The sequence below is a fragment of the Lemur catta genome, chromosome 3, assembly GCF_020740605.2.
Source record: "Lemur catta isolate mLemCat1 chromosome 3, mLemCat1.pri, whole genome shotgun sequence".
Lineage (NCBI taxonomy): Eukaryota > Metazoa > Chordata > Mammalia > Primates > Lemuridae > Lemur > Lemur catta.
In genome coordinates, this window is record NC_059130.1 from 39,417,952 (window position 1) to 39,441,097 (window position 23,146).

General features: G+C 35.5%; 1 protein-coding gene across 5 annotated transcripts in view; it reads left to right on the plus strand.

Annotated features, from left to right (window-relative positions):
- Positions 1–23,146, plus strand: part of COP1 (COP1 E3 ubiquitin ligase) — a 245,271-nt gene that overhangs the window by 10,380 nt on the left and 211,745 nt on the right. For all 5 annotated transcript variants that reach the window (XM_045547294.1, XM_045547297.1, XM_045547296.1 and 2 more), the window contains exons 2-3: positions 13,121–13,180; positions 20,159–20,256. In XM_045547294.1, the coding sequence (XP_045403250.1) occupies positions 13,121–13,180; positions 20,159–20,256 (158 nt within the window). The remainder of the gene's footprint in view (positions 1–13,120; positions 13,181–20,158; positions 20,257–23,146) is intronic.

Consider the following 23,146-nt stretch of genomic DNA (forward strand, 5'->3'; position numbering starts at 1 on the left):
TCTATCCCGTTTTTCTTTTTTTCCCATCCTTTCCTGTTCTCTTTTGGATTAATTGGATATTTTTAATCTTTCAATTTTATTTCCACTATTGGGTTATTAGTGATAGTGTGTGTTTAGGGGGGAGTGCTTGTTCTGAGGTTTACAATACTCATTTTTTTAACTTTTCACATTCTATCTTCAAGTAACATTATATCAGTTCATATACAAGGTAAGAGTTTTGCAGTAGTGCATGCTTCCATTCTATAGGATCCATTCTGTTACTGCCTCATAGCCAGAAGTGTTAGCTCTTTATTCCTTTCATTTAGGAAATAGAGATAAAATTCACACAACATAAAATTTGCCATTTTAACCATTTTATTTTATTTTATTTATTTTTTTAGGACACAATTAAAATTTGCTTTAAGTATTTCTTTGAGGAAGGGGACACCACACTTGTATACAATGAAGAAAAACATTTTTACAGTCTGGAAGCCTTTTATATTTTACATTGCTTATGCTATGAATTCATAGGAAATAGGTTCCAGCAGCTCAGGCTCCTTTCCATCGCATCTCACAATGTGTGCTGTACCTATTATGCCATGAATTCATAGGGAGCAGGTCCCAGCACTTCACTCTCCTTTCTATTGCTTCTCACAATGTGTGCTACACCTATTATGCCATAAATTCATAGGGAATAGGTTCCAGCAGCTCAGGCTCTTTTCCACTGCTTCTCACAAAGTGTGCTTCTCTGGGTGGAGCAGGCTGGAACTTCAGTTGAACCCAGATACTTTGCTCTTTGGCTTCCTTCTTTTTCTTATCATTTTCCTTCACACATTTCAGGAAGCTAATGTGCTTCATACTCACATTAATCCTCTTGGCAAGAATCTTGCCCTTAGCTTGTTTGTTTACAACAATTCCAATAGCATGCTGGGTAACATTGTAGACTCTTCCAGTTTTGCCATGGTAACATTTGTGGGGCGTGCCTTTTTGAACAGTACCCATTCCCTTAATGTCTACAATATCACCTTTCTTGTAGATTTGCATGTATGTGGCCAAAGGAACAACTCTAAAAGGCCTGGAGAACATGTATTGGGCGCCTCTCCTCTTTCCCTTTGTGTTTGTCATTTTGGCAAATTGCTGGAAGATGGCAACTCTGGCCGAAAGCATTTTAACCATTTTAAAGTGTACAATTCTGTGGGTTTTAGTACAGTCACAGTGCTGTGCAGCCATCATTAATGTCTAATTATAGAATATTTTTGTCAGCCCAAAGAGAAACCATATACCCATTAAGCAGTCACTCTCCTCTTCCCTTGGTGATCACTAATTTACTTTCTGTCTTTATGTATTTGCCTGTTCTAGACATTTCATACAAATGGAATCATATGATACATCGTCTTTTGTGACCTGGCTTCTTACACTTAACACAGTATTTCTGAGGTTCATCCATATTGTAACATGTATCAGTACTTTATTTTTTTGTGGCTAAATAATATTCCATTGTATGGATAGATCACATTTAAAAAAGCATTTATCAGTTGATGGACATTTGGGCTGTTTCCACTTATTGTCTATTATGAATAATGTTTCTATGAACATTCATGTATGAATTTTGAACATGTTTTCTCTTTTCTGGGGTATTTACTTAGGAATGTAATTGCTAGGACGTATTCTGTGTTTCACTTTCTGAGGAACTGCCAAACTCTTTTCAACAGTGGTTACACTATTTTACATTTCCTACTATCAATATATAAAGATTCATTCTTTTCTTTTTTTTTTTTTTGATTATAGCCAACCTAGTGGGTATGAAGTGGTATTTCATTATGGTTTTTATTTGCATTCCGCTATTTACTAGTGATCTTCAGCATCTTTTCAACTGCTTAATGACCATACCTATATTACTTTGTAAAGATTATGCTTTCATCTTTAATAATTGAGTCAGACAACAGTATGTTTCTTGGTAGCTAAAGGAAAGTCAAGGGAAAAGTTGTGGTTCAGATTTTCACTGTTTGGTTCAGTGCATCTTCGGTAGAAGTATGCATTTTCTGTTCAAGTATGTTATATATAGTGTTTGGGTTTTCATTTAAAGAGTAGAAGACAAATTTAATTGGTATTTTAAACTCAGCATTGTATTTGTGGAATAAAACTTAACTACTGAAACAACTTTTTAAAAAAGTTAATTTTAAAAATCCAGGTAGAGTTACGAAGAACACATCTCGAGTGCATTTTGGGAATTTCCTTCATCCGTAAATAATGGCATGGGGGTGCTGTCTAATGAGATGCATTAGATATGGTTCCGCTCCCGTTCATACTTTCTGTTTTAAAGCCCCTCCTGTGTCGGCATCTGTTTTTCTTCTATGTGAACTTGGTATCTTCTCCAGTTGATTGGCCTGTGATTGTGTGCTCTTCTGAAGTGTGACCAAAACATAACGATTACATCTTATTGGAATTGGCTTGAAAGATATTTTGGGCCAATTATATATATTTTCTTCTTCTTCTTCTTTTTTTTTTTTTTTTTGCTTAGGGAGAGATGTAGCCAATTATATTTTCTGTCTGAGGAATTTGAAATAAAAAAAAGAAATACCTGAGTTGGCCTAAAGTTTTTGGTGTAGTGTTGGTGCTGGAGTGGCCATAAATATATACAATAGTAAGCTGATAGCTTTGTAAAGGAGAAAAAGAAACTTAGTTACATTAATGGTAGAATGATAGTGAAAATCTGTGTTCCATAATCCTACACTGGAAGTCTCCAGGTCCACCTTGAATCCAGTACTCCAGATTCTGTGTTTGAGGCCTGGTGCTGTTATTACTTGTGGTTTGTTATGAGAGAATTCTCCTAATTGCTTCACCTGTACCTAACTTTAACAACAGAAGCCTAATTAAAATTTTCTTCAACTCGAAACCTTTGGTGGTGGTTAGAATTGATTCTGTCTTTGGGGAGGACCCTTGGGAATGTGTGAATGAAACGAGGTCCAGGAAGAGATTGACAGTGTACTGGGGTTATTTTCATGCTGGAAGCAATCAGTAGATACTTCTTGGCCATATTTTGTACCCCGATATAATCTCTCTTTATGGATACCAGAGATTGGCTCATCTGCTTATCTTTTCACGACTATTACATGTTGTGTTAATCATGGTGTTCTTTGTTTACTGGCCCATTGTGGTCTCATCCTTTTTGAAGTTCTGACCCTGAAGCTAGCACATAGCTTTTTGAATCCTTTGTTTTTAAAGATTTTGTTGTTAAATTTCAGAGTCTGAAAAGATTGTCTTTATTCCTTTTCTTCCTTACCTCTTCTCTCTTTATTCATAGAGCCTGTGACCTGAGACAGTGTTAAACAATGGTCTTGGTGGAGGTGATGGATAAGGGAGAAATCTCTTTACAAAATATCAAATAAGCTTAATCTCTACTTTTGAAAAAAGGGAGGTTTAAGTTTTTTAGGACTTTTTAATCATAGCAAATGGAACAAGGAAGGAATGGCATGATGGGACAGAGACTGGAACTAACTGTCACCTGTGAAGACTGCTGCTGGGGAATCTAGTGTTATCACTGTAGATATAAAAAGGACGTGAGCTTTATTTTTTTCCTTTTCACTCATTTCTGTTTCTTTCGGTCTTGAATCCACTTGGTGCTGGTACTGTAAAGGGAAAGAGGAAGCCAGAGAAATTTCAAGTTTTGGAAATTTTGAGGGGAAAAAAGAAATCTTCCCATGGCCTTTCTGCTGATTGTCTTTCTTTCTTAAAGGATGTATATAAATGTGAGCATATTTAAAATAATTTTTCTAAGGTCTTCTGATTGCTGATAATTGTGGTTTTTCATTTTCATAGTCACAATGATGCATATTATTATTATTTTAGTCTTCTGAAATCAAAACAATGTGCTTAGGGCACTGGACTTGGAATTTCAGACCTTGAGGTTTAACTTTGGGCAAATAATTTACTGTCTTGGACTCTGTTTCTTTATTTATAAATTGGGATATAGTATTATTCTATAGGATTGTGAGGTTTATATAATGCATGTAATGCATGTAAAAAGGCATTGCAATTTATAAAATCACCAAAAAGTAAAGCGGTATTTGTTGCTAGGGTTTGGCATTTAGTACCAAAATATGAAAGTGGTTCTGTGACTCTGTTTAGGGAAGATGTAACTACGCCATGTTTACCTAAATGACTAGATTGTGCCTGGCTCTGATTATCTTGGTAATGTTAGTGTTTTTTTAGTACTTAACCTTTATAAGATTGAATTTTTTTGTTAGCTGGAACCAATACTATTATGAGACAGTTGAAACAATTTTATGAAAGCATAATGGAATTAGTGTTTATACCCAAATATACGTGGGTTGAACTATATACATAGTACTTTATTGGAAAGTTCTAAGATGATACTTTGTAAGTACTTACTAAATTTACTTAATAAGTTTGGATGCTGCTTTTGAAAGAAGTAATGCATCTACAAGTTAGGGAGATCACAGATAGGGGACTGATTAAAGATGTTAGCTGGGTCAAACTACTTGCAATATGACCCTTGATTAACTGAGATGATGTATCTTATAAATGTATAATAAAATATTAGAATTTTTGAGGTAATTTTCTGTATTTGGATCTGTTCTGTAGTGTTTTTTCTTTAATGTCCCAAATGACATAGATTACCTTTTGGCAAGCTTGAGGTTGTAGAGTATATCTGCCCTTAGATTTGGCAATTGATATAAAAACATCTTCACAGTGTGTAATTGTTTGAAAAATACTATTTTAATAAACAATGACAGATAATATTCAAAATAATCTCTACTAATACAGGTCGAGTATACCTAATCTGAAAATCTGAACTCCAAACTTCTCCAAAATCTGAAGCTTTTTGAGCGTTGACATGATGCTCAAAAGTAAATGCACCTTGAAGCATTTTAGATTTTGGATTTTCAGATTAGGGATACTGAATAGGTAAGTATGTGAATGCACACATATTTCAAAATCTGAAAAAAATGCCAATCTGAAACACTTGCTGGTCTCAACCATTTCAGATAAGGAATGTTCAACCTGTAATAGTACTAATATTATATAGTACTATTGTCAATTTTTTATTGTATTTAAAGTTCTTTGGTGGGGGTTGCAAAGTCAGTGGCCTTTTTTTTTCTTCTTGAATCATTATCAGTTATGCTTATTCTTGTGTTCCTTTTTTTTTTCCTCCTGATTCTGAGGTTTCTTTTTTTTTTTTTTAACCTCTCTTTTAACATAATTGTTTCTTCCAACCAGAGGTTCTTAAGGTTTTCTAATTGAGATGTGTTTCTCCACTTTCTAGGCTAAAGCAATCCTCCCACCTCAGTCTTCTAAGTAGCTGGGATTATAGTTGTATGCCACGACGTCTGGCTTCTATCATTTTCTTTATTTCTTTCATTTATGTTTATCATTACTATTTTTAGAGCTCTATTTGTGTACATCCTTGTTGCTGTCTATATTCCTTCTGCCTGCAGAACTTACATTTATATATTTTGTACTGCAGGTCTGTGTGCGGTGAATTATCTTAAGTTCATGTTTGTTTGAAATTTAGTTTATTTTGCCTTCATTTTGAAAGATTTTTGCTGAGTATAAAATTTTGAGTTGAAAGTTATTCCTTTTAGTATTTAAAAGAAGTCACTCCATTGTCTTCCGGCTAGCATAGTTTTTGGTGAGAAGTCTAAGTTTTTATTTTTATTCCCTATATGTAATGTATCTTGTGGGACTGCCTTCAAGATTTTGCCTTTATTTTTGGTTTTAGCAGTTTAAGTGCATTGTATGTGTTAGGGAGTTTTTGTTTTTTTGTAAATCCTGCTTGGTGTTTTCTGAGCTTCTTTGATGTTTTCTGTTATTTAAAAAAAAATTTCAGTTACTATCTTTTTACATATTTCTTCTGACTTATTCTCTGTCTTTTCCTTCTATGAACTCAATCACACATATCTTAGAATATTTGATATTGTGCCATAGCTCTTGAATGCTCTGTTCTGTTTTCTCTTATGTTTTGGAACATTTCTGTTGACCCAGCTTCAAATTTACTGCTTCTTTCTCTAACTTGTGTTTTGTATATTGATGAGCCCATCAAAATAATTCTTTGTCTCTGATATTCTGTTTTAAAATTTCTAGCAATTCCATTTTGCTTCCTCTTTTAGTTTCCATGTCTTTTTTGAAATTCTCTGTCTTTTCATGCATATTGTTCATCTTTTCCACTGTATCCCCTAACATGCTAATTGTAGTTACTTTAAAGTTCTTGTTTCATAGTCTCATAATTTGAATTTCCTCTTGAGTCTTGTTGACTGCTTTGGCTCTTGGCAAGGGGCTGTTTAATCTTGCTTTTATGTGTATGTCATATTAGAAATTGCATGTTTGACAGTGGAGACTAGGTATATAGTGTTTATGCCTGGAAATGATCACACTTCTTTGGTTAGAATGTTAATGTGGAGAGTGAGTCAGTCTAGTTAGGGGTTCGGCTGAGTTTGAATTTTGTTGTTGCTATACTTAATTTCCAAGTACCATAGGCTTCAATTTCCACCAGTGTTGTCTTGATCCCTGGCGTGAGGTTTGGGGCACCAGAGAGCTTTTCTTCACTGTTCGTATTCTATTCTCAGTTTTCAGATTCATGGTTGCATTTCAGAAGGGGTAAATCCATGTTCTTGCCCCTTCTCTGGTGTGAGACTACTATGCTTGTTACTTGGTGTTTGTTAGGCTGGTTCCTCCCCATTGCTGGGCTTTTATTTATTTTGATGCATGCTTTAGTTTATTAATTTTGAGAGTTCAGTCCCCCAGAACATTCTAGCACCATCACACCCTTCAGTGATTGTCTTGTATTCAATCACAAATTAGAACATAGTCTTAGTTCAGGTGCTTTTATAAAAATGCCATAGAGTGTCTGGGTGGCTTAAATTGAAAAACATTTAATTCTCACAGTTCTGGAGTCTGTGATTAGGCATTAGCAGATGCATTGTCTGATGAGGGCCTGTTTTCTGGCTTTTAGATAGCTGCCTTCAAGAGAGTAAACTCTAGTCTTTTCCTACAGGGACACTAATCTTATCATGGAGGTACTACTCAGATTTCAGCAGATTGAATGAAAGCCTCTTCAAGACAATTGTGAATTACTGTCTTATTTCCTGTGAACTAATTGTATGTGAGGGTGAGGGGCAGAGGATATTCTAGGATGTGACAAATTGGATGTGTTAAGCAACATTCCCAAAGCTGGAGTTAGATATATGTTAGCTGGCTAAATGTAAGGCTGGCTTAAAAGATGCCAGTACCCATGGCTTTTAGTTTTATTATAGATTCTCTTAATAAATGCTGCATCACAAAAGTAATGGGAAGTATTATGTGGAAAAAATCTGGATATCAGTGACTTAGTCAAAAAGTGATTCAGAAAAGTTAAACACTGAAAAATGAGAATTTGTAGGAAAACCCTAATTTTATTTCCATATGTATATATTCACAAGAGTGATATATGATAAATTTAAGTCTTAAGCGCTTTTTGGAAAAGCATAAAATAAAATTCTTAACTGATATATTTAATTAGCAGAATTATTTCTCTTTTGGTGATATATAATATTGCATCTTGCTATTGATGACATCTTATATCTTATTATATAGGGAATTGTATTCCCGTTTATTTCTTTGTAGTTTTGTTTTATTTTATTTTTTTTAAGAGATGGGGTCTCACTCTTGCACAGGCTGGTCTTGAATTCCTGAGCTCTAGTGATCCTCCCACCCTGGCTTCCCAGAGTGCTAGATTTACAGGCATGAGCCACTGCACCCGGCCTTATTTCTTAAATCTATTCTCATGCTTCTAACCTCTTCTTTTAGTTTTCTGTTCTATTGTGATTTATGTAAGAGGTCCAGCTTTTAGGAGATAATTAAATTGTGAGGACAGAGCCCCCACAGATGGGATTAGGGCCCTTGAAAAAGGGCTTGAGGGAGTAGGTGTCCTCTCTTCCACTATTTTGCCATGTGAGGACACAGCATTTATCCCTTTCTTGCCTTTCCACCTTCTGCTTTGTGAGGACACAGCGTTCAGAGCACTACCTTGGAAGCAGAGACTGGGCCCTCACCAGACACCAAACCTGGCAATTCCTTGGACCAGCATCTAGAACTGTAAGAAATAAATTTCTATTATTTATAAATTATCCAGGCCCATGTATTTTGTTACAGCAGCACAGAAAGACTAAGACACTGAATATTACATTGTGTGTGTATAATATATGTATCTGTATGTATACATATATATGCACACACACAATTCATATTTTCTTTGTCCATTATCTGTCAACAGTTATTTGGGTACTTAGGTTGATGTCTTATCTTGGCTGATATGACTAGTGCTGCAGTGAACATGGGAATGCAGATATCTCTTTGAAATACTGATTTCATTTTCTTTGGATACATACCAAGATTTGAAATTGTTGGATATAGTAGTTCTATTTTTAATTTTTTGAGGAACGTCCATACTGTTTTTCTGTAATGGTCATACCATTTTATATTTCGACCAACAGTGTACAAGTGTTCCCTGTACTCCACCTCTGGGCCAACACTTCTTACCTCCCAAAACAGCTTATGGACCCACTGACACAATGACATCATCAAAGAGAGAGAGGAACTAACAAATGGGTTGAAGCTCCTTCTGGGATGGTTGATACCTCCTATCCCATCATAATACAAACAATTCCTATAAAACAACATGCAAGATAGAAAACCCAATAGAAAAAAATGAAAAAGAAAGTGAATTGCTAATTGATAGAAGCAGTAAAACACTTCTTTTCATGTACAGACGTACCTGGGAAATACTACAGGTTCACTTCCAGACCATCAAAATAAAGTGAATACTGCAATAAAATGAGTCACACAAACTTTGGGGTTTCCCAGTGCATAAAAAGTTATATTTACACTATACTGTACTTTATTAAAAGTGTGCACTACCACTATGCCGAAAACAACAATGTACACACCTTAATTATAATAAAAAACACTTTATTGCTAAAAAAAAAAAAAAAACAAAAAAAAAAACCACACAACCTAACCTGTGCCTTCAGTAAGTCGTAATCTTTTTGCTAGTGGAGGGTCTTGTCCCGACGTTGATGGCTGCTGAATGATCAGGATGGTTGTCACGCAGGCTGGAGTGGCTGTGGCAATTTCTTAAAGTAACACATCAGTGAAGTTTGTCACACGGATTGACTCTTCTCTGTAGCATGCAATGCTTCTTGATAGCATTTCACCCACAGTAGAGCTTCTTTCAAAATTGTGGTCAGTCCTCTCAAACCCTGCCACTGCTTTATCAAGTAAGTCTATGTAATATTTTAAATCTTTTGTTGTCATTTTAACAGTGTTCATAGCATCTTCACCAGGAGTAGATTCCACCTCAAGAAACCACTTTCTTTGTCCATCCATGAGAAACAGCTCCTCATCCGTTCAAGTTTTTCATGATGCTCCAGCAATTCAGTCACATCTTCAGACTCCACTTCTAGTTCTCTTGCTACTTCCACCACACCTGTAGTTACTTCCTTCACTGAAGTCTTGAACTCCTCAAAGTCATCCACGATGGCTGGAACGAACTTCTTCCAAATTCCCATTAATGTTGACATTTTGCCCTCCTCCCACGAAACACAAATGTTCTTAATGGCATCTAGAATGGTGAATCCTTTCCAGAAGGCTCTTCTGTTTACTTTGCCAAGAGCCATCAGAGGAATCACTGTTTTTGGCAGCTACAGCCTCACAAAATGTATTTCCACGATAACAAGACATGGAAGTCAAAATTACTCCTTGATCCATGGGCTGCAGAATGGATGTTGTGTTAGCAGGCATGAAAACAACAACATTAATCTCCTTGCGTGTCTCCATCAGAGCTCTTGGGTGACCAGGTGCATTGTCAGTAAACAGTAGTATTTTGAAAGGAATCCCTTCTTCTGAGCAGTAGGTCTCCATAGTGAGTTTAAAATATTCAGTGAGCCATGCTATAAACAGATGTTCCATCATCCCGGCTTTGTTGTTCCATTTATAGAGCACAGGCAGAGTAGACGTAGAATAATTCCTTTAGGAATTAGGCCCTAGGATTTTCAAAATGGTAAATGAGCACTGGCGTCAACTTAAAGTCACCTTGGAAGCTTTGAAGCCAGGCATTGACTTCTCCTCTCTAGCTATGAAAGTCCTAGATGGCATCTTTTTCCAATAGAAGGCTGTTTCGTGTACATTGAAAATCTGTTGTCACTAAACAGATGGTCACCTTCATTAATGATAGCCAAGGTCTCAGCCTGTGGTAATAGGGCCTCTCCTCAAGGAGAGATACAGGCATATAATTCTTGGTTCAGTAGGAAACAGAAGCCTGAAACACCCATTCGATTCGAAGTGCTGGTCTAAAAGAATTTTTAAAGGACTGCCCACTTCCTGTTTCATCCTTTTGAGTGTTCTTCACTACCAGTAAAGTCATATGGGCGAGGTTATGACTTACAACTTCTGTTCTAGTCCCCAAGCCCCTCATTATTCAGTACCTTTCTCAATAATTTCTTTTCCTCATCTCTTGCTTTATAAAATGTTATGTTGGTGAAGCAGAACTTCTGGTGGGCTGTATTCTGGTTTTTTAGGGTTGTATTTTTTTATATCATTTACTTTACTTTTCATGGGGAACTTTTTATTTTAAATGGCTTTTTCTTTCCTGGTTTTAGGCTACCACTATTTCTGATAGAGATACAGAAACCTTGCCATTAATTATTCTTACTGCTGGTTTGCTTCTTATTTAGGGTATATCTGGGATTCCTTCTCATCTTAAGATAGAATAGTAAGATTCAGTGCTATTATATGCCATGTCAATTTAATGTATTGCCCTGTTCAAGAAAAAAAAAAATGAAGGTGTGGTCACCTTCATTAATGATCTTAGCTAGATCCTCTGGATAAACTTGCAGTGGCTTTTACATCAGTGCTTGCTGCTTCTCCTTGCGCTGTTATATAATGGAGGTGGCTGGTTTCTTTCCTTAAACTTCATGAACGAACCCCTGCTAGAGTCAACCATTTCTTCTGCAACTTCCTTGCCTCTCTCAGCCTTCATAGAACTGAAGAGAGCGAGGGCCCTGCTCTGGATTGTAGGGTGTGGCTTACGGGAATATTGTAGCTGGTTTGATCTTCTATCCAGACCACTAAAACTTTCTCCATATCAGCAATAAGGCTGTTTTGCTTTCTTTGCATTCACAACTTGGCTAACTGTTTGGTGCAAGAGAGCTAGCTTTCCACCTATCTCAGCTTTCGACATGTCTTTCTCACTAAGCTTTATCATTTCTAGCTTTTGATTTAAAGTGAGAGACAGTGTGACTCTTCCTTTCACTCGAATGCTTACAAGCTATTTTAGGGTTATTAACTGCCCTAATTTCAATATTGCTATGTCTCAGGGAATAGGTAGGTCTGAGGAGAAGAGGAGAGGTGGGAGAATGGCAGGTCAGTGGAGCAGTCAGAACACACACGACATTTATCAATGGGCGCAGTTTGTGGTGCCCCAGAACAATTATGATGGTAACACAAAGATCACTGATCACAGATTACCATAAGAGAGAAAATAATAATCAAAAAGTCTGAAATGTTGTGAGAATTCCCAATATGTGACACAGACACAAAGTGAGCACAGGCTATTGGAAAATTGGTACTTAGAGATATGCTAGAAGTAGGGTTGCCTGTTTTCCTTGAGTGCTGTTAGTTGACAGAGTGGCAGGGATTTGACATAAACATCTTGACTTCACCACCAGCATTATTTACTGCTATACTATATTGCTTCCATTTCACTAAGTGATATGGTACTGCTATTTTTTGACTTACTGCTTTCATTTGGGATGACAGATGAAGATTTAACTTTTTTATACCAAAAATATATATCATCATATTATCGGTAAGGATTGGATTTGTATGTCTATAACAGAAAACTTACATTGGCTTAAGTAAGGGTATACTTTTATCATGTAATGGGAATTCCAGAGATGTAGGCAGTCCAGGGCTAATAACCGCTTAGGATGTCATCAAGGAACCAGTATTCTATCTTCCCAACTTAATGTTTTTGTCTTCATGGTCACAAGATGGCTGTTTATCTCTGGACACTGCCTCAGAGTTTTAGGAAGGAGAAAGAATGGGAAGTGTCTTTTTACAAGGCTTTGCATTTTTGTTTTTGTACACAGTGTCCTCTCAGGGACTGATGTCCGCATTTTGTAGGCAAGAACTATGCCGTATGGCCAACCTTAACTGCAAAGAAGGCTGGGATTTTGAATATTCTGCTTTTGATTTTCTATAGAAAAAGAAGGGAGAAGAGAATTGTAATTGACATTTAACTCAAAGTATCAGAGAGTTGTATAGGATAGTGATTAAGAACATAGACCTTAATTTGGGCCAGATGTGGCGGCTCATGCCTGTAATCCCTGTGCAGTGTTCCCTGTGTAGTCCTTGAGTTTAGGTGTTTGAGATTGCATTGAGCTATGATTGTGCCATGACACTCCAGCGTGGGCAACAGACAGAATATAGAGTTGAATTTGAATTTTGGCATTATTAAATCTTACCTGTGTGACTTTAACAGCTCTGCACCTCAGTTTCCTCATCTATAAAATGGGTCTAATAATAGAGATGTATTTAACTATGTTGTTGAAAGGATTAAATGAGTTAATGTTTGTCGTGGGTTTAATTGATATAGTTCAGCCTATTATCAGCATTATTATCTAGCAGCATTGTTGAAACTGAATTGTAAATTTATCATCCAGGGAATTAGGTTTCTTTGGGATAGGAAAGAAAAGAGAGCATTTAGATTAGCAGGTCTAGGTGTGGGCGCTTTTGAGTACAGGGAATGTGGAGGAAATTCGTAGAACTTTCTTAAGGGCTCTGCTGACCGCATTGAACTATTAAAAATTATGGTCAGATATAAAATATTAGAACCATTTTAATTTACTAATTGAATTGATTTTGAAGCTTGGTTGTTCTTAGGGTCATCTTGAACAAATTGTCATTTTACTAGCAATTCTCTAAAGTTTAGCTCAATAGAAATTTTATCTTTTGTTGATAGAATGTTTGAAGATTTAGCTCTTAACTATATATTGAAATACAATGTCATTACTATTGGTACTAGCCTTTTCTAATTCATAATCGCGCCACTTAAATATCAAGTATTTTTCTGTTTTCTTTTTAGCCCCATCTGCTTTGATATGATTGAGGAAGCATACATGACGAAATGTGGCCACAGCTTTTGGTAAGATGCTTTTATTCAGTAAAATAGTCTTTTGGCATTTGTAAACTTAAATGTAAATGTACCCAATGAGAAGTTACAAATTTTAAACTAGTTTTGTTTATCTTACATTGTTTTTCTTAACTGATAACATCTTTACAGGATTGATAGTTCAAAGTAGTAATCATGGTTGGTGCATAATTTCTGTGAAATACTTAGATTTACCGCAGACTTTACAGATGGATTTAAAAAGTTCTATGTTTATTAATTGTTAATAAGAACTTTGACTACTGTTTTAGAAAGTTGGAGATGCTGAGCTATCAGGACCAAGCATGAAGCATCAGTTATTCACTTGTGTGGATGGGTGGGAGGGTAAGTAAAGTAGGCTGAGAAAGACATGGCAAAGGGATATAGAGGATTAAAAAGTGCTGCTGTTTTTTTTTTTTTTTAAAAACATTTTGCTCAGTGTTATCTGTAGATTATACCAGTCACATTAATTTGTGTATTTAAAAAATTTTTAATTGTGGTAAAATATACATAACATAGAATGTTACAACCTTAACCATTTTTATGTGTATACAGTTAAGTAGTATGTTCATTTTGTTCTACACTCGATCTCTAGAACTTTTTCATCTTGCAAAACTGAAACTCTACAACCTTGAAGCAACAACTCCCCATTTCCCCCTCCCAGCAGCTCCCAACAAACACCATTCTACCTTCTGTTTTTATGAATTTAACTACTACCTCATATAAGTAGAGGTATTTGTCTTTTTGTGACTGGCTTATTTCACTTAGCATAATGTTTTCAATGTTCTTCCATGTTGTAGCATGCATCAGAATTCCCGGCCGGGTGTGGTGGCTCATGCCTGTAATCCTAGCACTCTGGGAGGCCAAGGTGGGTGGATTGTTTGAGCTCAGGAGTTCGAGACCAGCCTGAGCAAGAGTGAGAGCCCGTCTCTACTAAAAATAGAAAGAAAAGTAGCTGGACAACTAAAAAAATATATAGAAAAAATTAGCCAGGCATGGTGGCGCATGCTGGTAGTCCCAGCTACTCGAGAGGCTAAGGCAGGAGGATCACTTGAGCCCAGGAGTTTGAGGTTGCTGTGAGCTAGGCTAATGCCACGGCACTCTAGCCTGGGCAGCAGAGTGAAACACTGTCTCAAAAAAAAAAAAAAAAAAAAAAAAAGAATTCCCCTTTTTTGTAAGACTGAATAATATTCCATTGTATGTATACACCACGTTTTGTTTATCCATTCATCCATCCATGAACAGTAGGGTTGCTGCCGCCTCTTGGCTATATTATGAATAATGCTGCTATGAACATAGGTATACAAATATTTGGGACCCTGTTTTTAATTCTTTGGAATATATACTCAGAAGTGGAATTGCTGGATCATGTGGTAATTTTGTTTTTAGTTTTTTGAGGAACTACCATACTGTTTTCTATAGAGGCTACACTATTTTATGTTCTCACCAGCAGTGCATAAGGGTTCCAGTTTCTCCACATCCTTGCGAACTCTTGGTATTTTCTGTTTGCTTTGTTTTGTCGTTTGTTTGTTTTTTTTTTTTTTTTTGGTAGTGGCCATCCTAATGGGTTCATAATCTGTGTAGTTTTAATTTCTTTTTTTGATTTTTTATTTACCTATTCTGTTAGCATATTATATTATTTTACCCTTAGTATTTCTGTTGTGTTCTAATAATCTTTATATGTTAATTCATATTGAAGTTAACCCATAATTTTATGCTTTTAAGTTGAATATGCTATCTGGCAGGTTGACATTATGAAGAGTATTGGGTATTAACACCAGTCTATAAGACCTTTAGTTTCATCTGGAACATCATGCTTCAGTGATAGGTATATTCAATCTTTTAGTCATTTAAAAAGTTTAGAATAAAAATAGCTTTCTTAGCTTGTATTATCTATGTTCACTATTATAAAATAAAAAATATAAAATGATAAGAGCAGTGTATACTTTTGGCTAAAAAAGCAACTTTTATTGAATGGAAAGGTGTAATATGAAATGTAAATGTCTCCCTTCCCCCAGTCTTTCTTGCCTACCACCACAGAGTTTATCACTGGTAAGGAATGATTGTGTGTTCTTTCAGAATCTTTTTTTTTTTCTTTATTCTGCAATACATCCAGGATTTTAGAATCTTTTTACCAGATTTTTTTTTTTTTAAAGACCATCTTGTTTTCTTGAATACCTTTCTAGTATAGCATTTCATTAACATTATTATGATTCATGAATCACTTTCTGCTCTGTATTGCTAATGAAATTCTGGTCATGTAGGTCTTGCTTTTAGGCTGATACAGGTGTGATCTTGATCTTTTCAGGCCGATTGTTGGGCAGTACCTTTCTGTTTGGTCCATATATTGATCTAGTACCTAAGCATTCCATGGGAAATCATATACTTCTTTCAGAGATTTTGGATTCTGATTATTCTGGAAAATTGAGTGATCTGTAGTAGGCCTTCTCTACCTTGGTACTATTGACACATTAGGCCACATCATTCTTTGTTGTAGGTGACTGTCCTGCACATTGTAGATTGTTTAGCAGTGCCTCTGGCCTCTACCCAGGAGCAACTCTCCTCTCCCCAGTTGTGACAACCAAAAATGCCTCTAGATATTGCCAGATATCCTTTGGGGGACAGACTTGCTCCTGGTTGAGAACTGCTGATCTAGAGTTAAGAGAGCAAGTTCTTGACATTGGTAGATCAGTATTCTACTTCTGTCTGTAAAACTTACCGAAGCTTTGTCAAGTCATTCAACCTAACTCTCCTGTTGCCCTCTTGATCTTCTTCATTCTCTCCCCTTCTTCCCCTTCCTTATCCTCTTCCTACTTCTTCATTCATAGATTTAAAAGTATTAAAGCATGAAATACATGGTAAAGTGGTGTTTTTATTTTTCCTAATTGTTTTCCTCTAACTTATACATTCACTGTGGCATTTTAAAAAAGGCTGTGGATGAGTTCTGTAATCTTTCTTCACTATGTTGTGAAGTATAAGAAATTACTGAATGACTTTGTAACTGTAATCTTCATTGTGTCTTTAGGTCATTGTTGGAAAGCCTCATTGGTTTCTTTCTTTTTTTTTTTTTTTTTTGAGACAGAGTCTCCAGAGTCTCACTCTGTTGCCCAGGCTAGAGTGCCGTGGCATTAGCCGAGTTCACAGCAACCTCAAATTCCTGGGCTCAAGCAATCCTCCTATTTCAGCCTTCTGAGTAGCTGGGACTACTGGCATGCGCCACCACGCCTGGCTAATTTTTTCTATATTATTTTTTGTTTTCCAGCTAATTTCTTTCTATATTTTTTTGGTAGAGACGAGGTCTTGCTCTTGCTCAGGCTGGTCTCGAACTCCTGAGCTGAAACGATCCTCCCGCCTCTGCCTGACAGAGTGCTAGGGTTACAGGCGTGAGCCACTGCGCCCGGCCTCATTGGTTTCTTAAATAGGTTTTTTTTGTCCCTCTTGCCAAATTAAAACAGCTTAGGCACAGATCCTCATTATAATTTGTTATTATTATGTTTTACCCTGATGAAAATGTGTTTTAAGATACCAACAGAAAGCAGGTTTGGGTAAATACAGACCATAACATTGGCAGGAGCTAATAAAACTGAAGGCTGAGGCCAGCGCGATGGGTCACACCTATAATCCTAGCACTCTGGGAGGCAGAGGCAGGAGGATCGTTAGAGCTCAGGAGTTTGAGACCAGCCTGAGCAAGAGTGAGACAGCGTCTCTACTAAAAAAATAGAAATTAGCTGGACAACTAAAAATAATATAGAAAAAATTAGCTGGGCGTGGTGGTGCATGCCTGTAGTCCCAGCTACTCGGGAGGCTGAGGAAGTGGGATTGCTTGAGCCCAGAAGTTTGAGGTTACTGTGAGCTAAGCTGATGCCATGGCACTCTAGCCCGGGCAAAAGAGTGAGACTCTGTCTCAAAAAAAACAAAACAAAACAAAAAAACCCCTGAAACCTGACAATTCCAATGTCAGGCTTGCTATACTGTGCAACTATTCTATAGTTTTGTTTAAAACAAAAGTTCATAATTATTTACCCTATCCTGACATGTGAAGCCTGTGATACTTCAGTCATTGTTGTTATTCAATTATATTAAGTGCTATATAATTTGATGCACTTTATAGTATAGGTGGATATTATCAAGTGTGATGTCAAGTGAAAAATCACTTGAACTTTTGTTCCTGAGAATAATTCCTTCCAGCTGTGTCACAGACTAATTTTTTTTCTGGGAGAGTATAATATTAACAGTAAGCCTATTGATAAGGGATGTGACTAGGTTGCTGAAGAAGAGAAAGGAGGGTATTCTACTAGGTTTTGGAATAATTTCTAGTATATTGACAAACTCTGTGACTAACTTAGCTTGTTCATCTTGTCATATTATTTGCTCATTTTCTAACTACCATTTTTTTTTTTCAAAAGTTGTTTGCTGAAACCCAAAATGATGTTCTTCTGCTTATCTGTCAACCTGTCTCTTATCTTTAATAACCTTCCCAGATTCTTTCCTTTGTGACTTGCTTTGTTTGGACTTGCTGAGTTTTATTTCTTTTCGTTTCTTTTTTTTTAAGCTACTGAGCAAGGAAAGAACTTGCTGATTTTTTTTTTTTTTTGGAGTCAGAGTCTCGTTCTGTTGCCCCAGGGTAGAGTGCCTTGGCGTCAGCCTAGCTCACAGCAACCCGAAACTCCTGGGCTTCAGCAATCCTCCTGCCTCAGCCTCCCAAGTAGCTGGGACTACAGGCATGCACTACCAAGCCCAGCTAATTTTTTTGATTTTTAGTTGTTTGGCTAATTTCTTTACATTTTTAGTAGAGATGGGGTCTAGCTCTTGCTCAAGCTGGTCTTGAACTCCTGACCTCGAGCAATCCTCCCACCTCGGCCTCCCAGAGTGCTAGGATTACAGGCGTGAGCCACCATGCCCGGCCCTTGCTGATTTTTTAAAGAGCTAAATCTTGCATGTGTATTTCCTTATAATGTTAACTCGTTTATAACCTAATAACCTACTTAGGGAAAAAGGAAATTTCTCCATGTTGGGATTCTTAGTCTATTGTATTTGCATATCTATATTATGCTTCTCTCTTATAATAAAAATGAAACCAAAACATTTAGTATGTTATTTTCTTCAGTGACATGTCCATGTAGGACATTTTCAGTCAGGTATGAAGCATATCTTGTGATAGTATGGTAATCCTACCCTTGTCATGGTTGTAAGATGTGGTGATATTGTTTCTGGACCACTGTGCAAGTCATTTGTTCAGCAGACATTTGAACAGTATCTCAATACTATGTGCCAGGCATTTACTCCAATCTTTAGGGCCCTGTGCTGTGCCAAAGACCACTGTTACTTTGATTCCTAGTACCATTGCCCTTTTTACTTATCTTGAAAGTAACATGTGAGATGAGAAAGTAGTTGATAATCAGAACAATAAAATCCTGGTGGGTGTAGGTTTTTATTTTTGCATTATTTTGTTTTATGATAAGGTGGAGGAGGGTAAGCAGATAAAAAATTCAGCTTTACTTTATAAAGCTGAAGTAAATTTGTAGTAATGTGGATACAGAATAAAAGAGGTGCATTCTCTGTAGGAGTGATCTTTATAAATCTCCCTTGTAATTTCTTAGAAATCATTTTTTTCTAATTGTTAGAAGTAAAGCTTATTTACTATAAAAACCTGAATTAGAGACATCTACAAAGAAAACATTTCCTATAATTATATGACCCAGAGAAAAATACTGTTAAGATTGTGACAAATGTCTTTTTCAGTTTATTTTAAATGTACACGTATATAATACATTAAAACAGAAATGGGATTATGTTGTATCTACTGTGTTATAGATTGTTGTTTTTATTCAGCAATATAGTGACATTTTTCCTCATGTGAGTTTTATCTTTTTCTATGATTTGGTTGAAAAATATTTAAAGAGTTTTTTATTATAAGGAAATACACAGCTGTAAAAGGTCCAACATTATAGAAATATATAATGTAAGAAAGGAAAAATTTCCTGTGATCATATTTCTCAAGCAATAACTATTAGTAGATAATTTTTCATTGCATACATATTACAATATAATTTTTATTGACTGTATAGCATTAGATTGGATTGCTGCTTACAAATTTATTTCCAGGTGTTTAGGTTGCTTTTATTTTATTTTGCTATTTATAGATAACCCTGTATTGAACACTCTTCTACATATATATTTCCTTTGAATAAATTCCTTTTAGTAAAATCACTTTATTAAGGTTTTTCATGTAACTTGCTATCTAGGGAAGTTGTGCCACTTACATTTCTTGCAAAAATACATGAGATTATTCATATCTGTGGGTACTTTTTAACAATGACAGTAGTTTTTTTTTTATTTTTCCATTCTGATTGGCAAAAACTAGTATATAATTTTTTTTGGGGGGCGGGTACAAGGTTTCACTGTGTTGTGCAGGCATGCCTCAAACTCCTCAAGTGATCCTCCTGCCTCAGCCTCCTAAGTAGCTGAGGCTGCAGGTGCATGCCACTGCACCTGACTTTATTTTTAAATTACATTTTTGTTACTAATGAAGATGATAGTTTTCTCATGCTTATTAACTAATTCTTGTCTTTGGTTGAGATTTCTGTTTTTTTTTTTTATTTGAATGAGCTCTTTTTGTATTAAGGGTATCAGTACTCCAAGAATATGAATAGTCTGTTTACTTAGCCATAGGCATTTGTTTTTCTTGTGCTGTTATAAACTAAATTACATAAACTTAAAATTTAGTTAATATATCTTTTTAAATTTTATATCCAATAGGCTTGTTATTCAGGTTTATTTTAAAATAACTTTTGTGTTCTATTTATCCAATAAATGCCCTATATATACTATTGATATAAAAATATAAGCTGAAATAAATTTGTTAGATTACGTATGTTGCAAATGAGGAATAGAAGACTAAGGCATTATTTTGTGATCAGCTTATTAATTTTTGTTGATTTAATTAAGCCTGTTTTATTTTTTCCCTGCTAATAGCTACAAGTGTATTCATCAGAGTTTGGAGGACAATAATAGATGTCCCAAGTGTAACTATGTTGTGGACAATATTGACCATCTGTATCCTAATTTCTTGGGTGAGTCTTTGGAATTATTTTTATTTTATTTTTTAAATATCCTATCTTCAAAAGTATCTGCTAGCACCAATTTATTCAGAAAACCTAGTTTGGAGGTTAGCAAGTCTCTCTCTGCTACTTACCACAGTGCTTCTCTTCCTGGGTTGTGGCATAGATTTCATATATTGTTAGCACAATATCATATTATTTTTCAGTTTCATTTAAAAAAAATTGACATGACTTTTAGATTGTTATGTAGATATCTGGACAGGGTGTGAGGCTTAACAAAAATCCTAGAAGCCCAGAATACCTTTCGGTTTCTCTATGTAGTATTATACATGCTACTATTTCTGCTTTGGGGGCAGAAGTGAGAAGTAACAGAGGAAAGAGTTAATGGGAAGGGGGAACACATGTTTGGTGAATGTTGAGGGAAAGGAGGAAAAAAACTTGGGTATGATGATTCCTGGGTGGGAGAAGAAAGTCTATGAACTGATGAGACGATTGAAAAGTAAGAACTCGGGGAAGGAAGACATGGATATAGAACTTAGAGAAATGGTAAGAACTGGAGAAGAGACATGCATATGGAACCCATACGTATAAATGGTAAATGGTTGGGAATAATATCTAGTCAGAGGCCAGTTGTGAACTAACCTGAGATATTGTAGGAAACCTTAAATCTGAGTGTTTTGTGAATGAATAATAAAGCAAAGATTAATTTTCAGATATAGGTAGGCGTCAAGTAGGACACTATTGGTATGTACATCAAAAAAGTTAAAAACTTTTCTAAAAACTAATATGCTCCAAGTTAAGGTGTGGTAACTGCCTGCGTATAATATTTTGACTTGCCATTGCTTTGGTTGTAATTTGATTTTGCTTAGCTCAAATGGTGGTTTATAATAAATCATGAATCTGTATTTCTTCAGCTATGGCTTTCCTTCTTACCTCTAAATGTGAACTAGCTACCATCCTTTTTTCTCTGTTACTCCTCAGTACAATCCAGTATTTTTTCGTTAAGGAAATCATTGGATGACTGTACAGCAGAAAGGATCCCTGCTGGAAATATTTTGAAGATTTTCTGCTAGAATGACAAATTCTTCTAAGTAGATAAAATCTTATGGCAAACTTGGAGAAGGAACTTAGGAAAAGCACAAAGAGAGAACTGTTGAGTGGTATGGTATCCAGCAGGACTAGACTTGATGGTCTAGGTTAAGTAAGAGAGAAACCAAGTCCTGCAAAACAGAATCTTTTGTCCCTGAACTTGCAAATTTGGATTGATGCTGCCCTGTGAGATCTGGAATCACTCCTCTCCCTCTTGTCATAACTGTCAAAAACTACTTACTTTTTGGAATGGTTAAAGACAGAAAGGAATCTGATGTTCTGAAGATTTTGATATTACTAAACTTTTCAGGCAACATTCTTTAGTGAGTCTATAAGTTTGAAATTCTGTTATGTGAGTTTCTATTATAAATAGTGAGAAAGGGAATACTATATACTGGTATGGAAGAAGCATAAAAATATGTTAATAGTACTGTTTAAGTTGGAAGAAGATTCCATACGTTATATACATTGTCAAATATATGTATCCAATGAATAGTGAAGTCACAATCACTGATTTTTTAAGGTAGAAAGTATCTTGGCTATGATCTACTTACAACCTTCTCTTTTTATGATTAAGAAATTTTGGTTTTAGGAAATTGGAATGTCAAGTGTTTTATGCCAATATTTGAAGTCTTTTAATTATATTGCATCTTCCAGTGTGATTGTATATATGTCAGTCATAGAAATAACATTTTATCCTTATATACCTATCTCTGTTTTTCTGTCAGTCACCTCTTCTACCCTTCTGCTTTGTACACTGATGGTCAAATCCTAAAATTGCTATATTGAGTAGATAGAAACTATCTCCTGTGTGCTCAGAATGTCATTGAGATCTGTTGATCTGTCTGTTCCTGAAAGTAGAATATTAGGTGTTTTTTTCTTTTTACTAAAAAAACCTCTTAGAAATTATTTATTTTCGTTGCTTCAGCTCGAGATTACATGATTTGGATAGTACCTACAGTTATTAGTTGGGTTAAGAAGACCTTGAGTCTCTAAAAGAAATTTCAGATTTCTTCTTGAGTATGGAAAGGTAACTAAGGATGTGTTACACAATTCTGGGATATTCTAGGCATCTTTCCACCTATTTTATTGATAGCTTAGGGGCCTTTCACTTTTAATGCCTAAGTCATGGGGAGAAGTCACAGGCTACATGATTTCTATAGCAATACTCTTTAAAATTTTTTGCTTATGTAACCCATTTGAGAATTTTAAAAAATGTTGCACCTCTTCACATTTTTAGGTTGGCATTCAATTTTTTTTTCATAATTTTAAGTAATTGTAAAGAATATAATTTCTAGAAATTAAATATGGTTATTTCAGCACAGAACTGTTATATCTCTTTTTAAAATATATCCAGTAGAATCTGAATATACTGATTTGTTACTAATATCATTGATTTAAAAATATATAAATAAACTTCATTAACAGTGAAATTTCATTCTTTTTCTGTGTGATTTTCTTCTTAAATTTCATTATCACTCACATAGTTTTCTCCTTCTATAATGTATTTTCATGCTTGAAATTCTTATTGATTTACCTGTAATACTTTGCTATAACAGAAATGTATATACAGGCATACCTTGTTTTATTACACTTCAGTTTATCATGCTTCACAGACATTGTATTTTCTGTTTTAAATTGATTTTTGGGAATCCTGTGTTGACACTATTTTTCCAATAGCCTGTGCTCACTTTGTGTCTCTATGTCATGTATTGGGAATTCTCACAACATTTCAGACTTTTTGATTATTATTTTATCTCTTATGGTAATCTGTGATCAGTGATCTTTGTGTTACCATCATAATTGTTCTGGG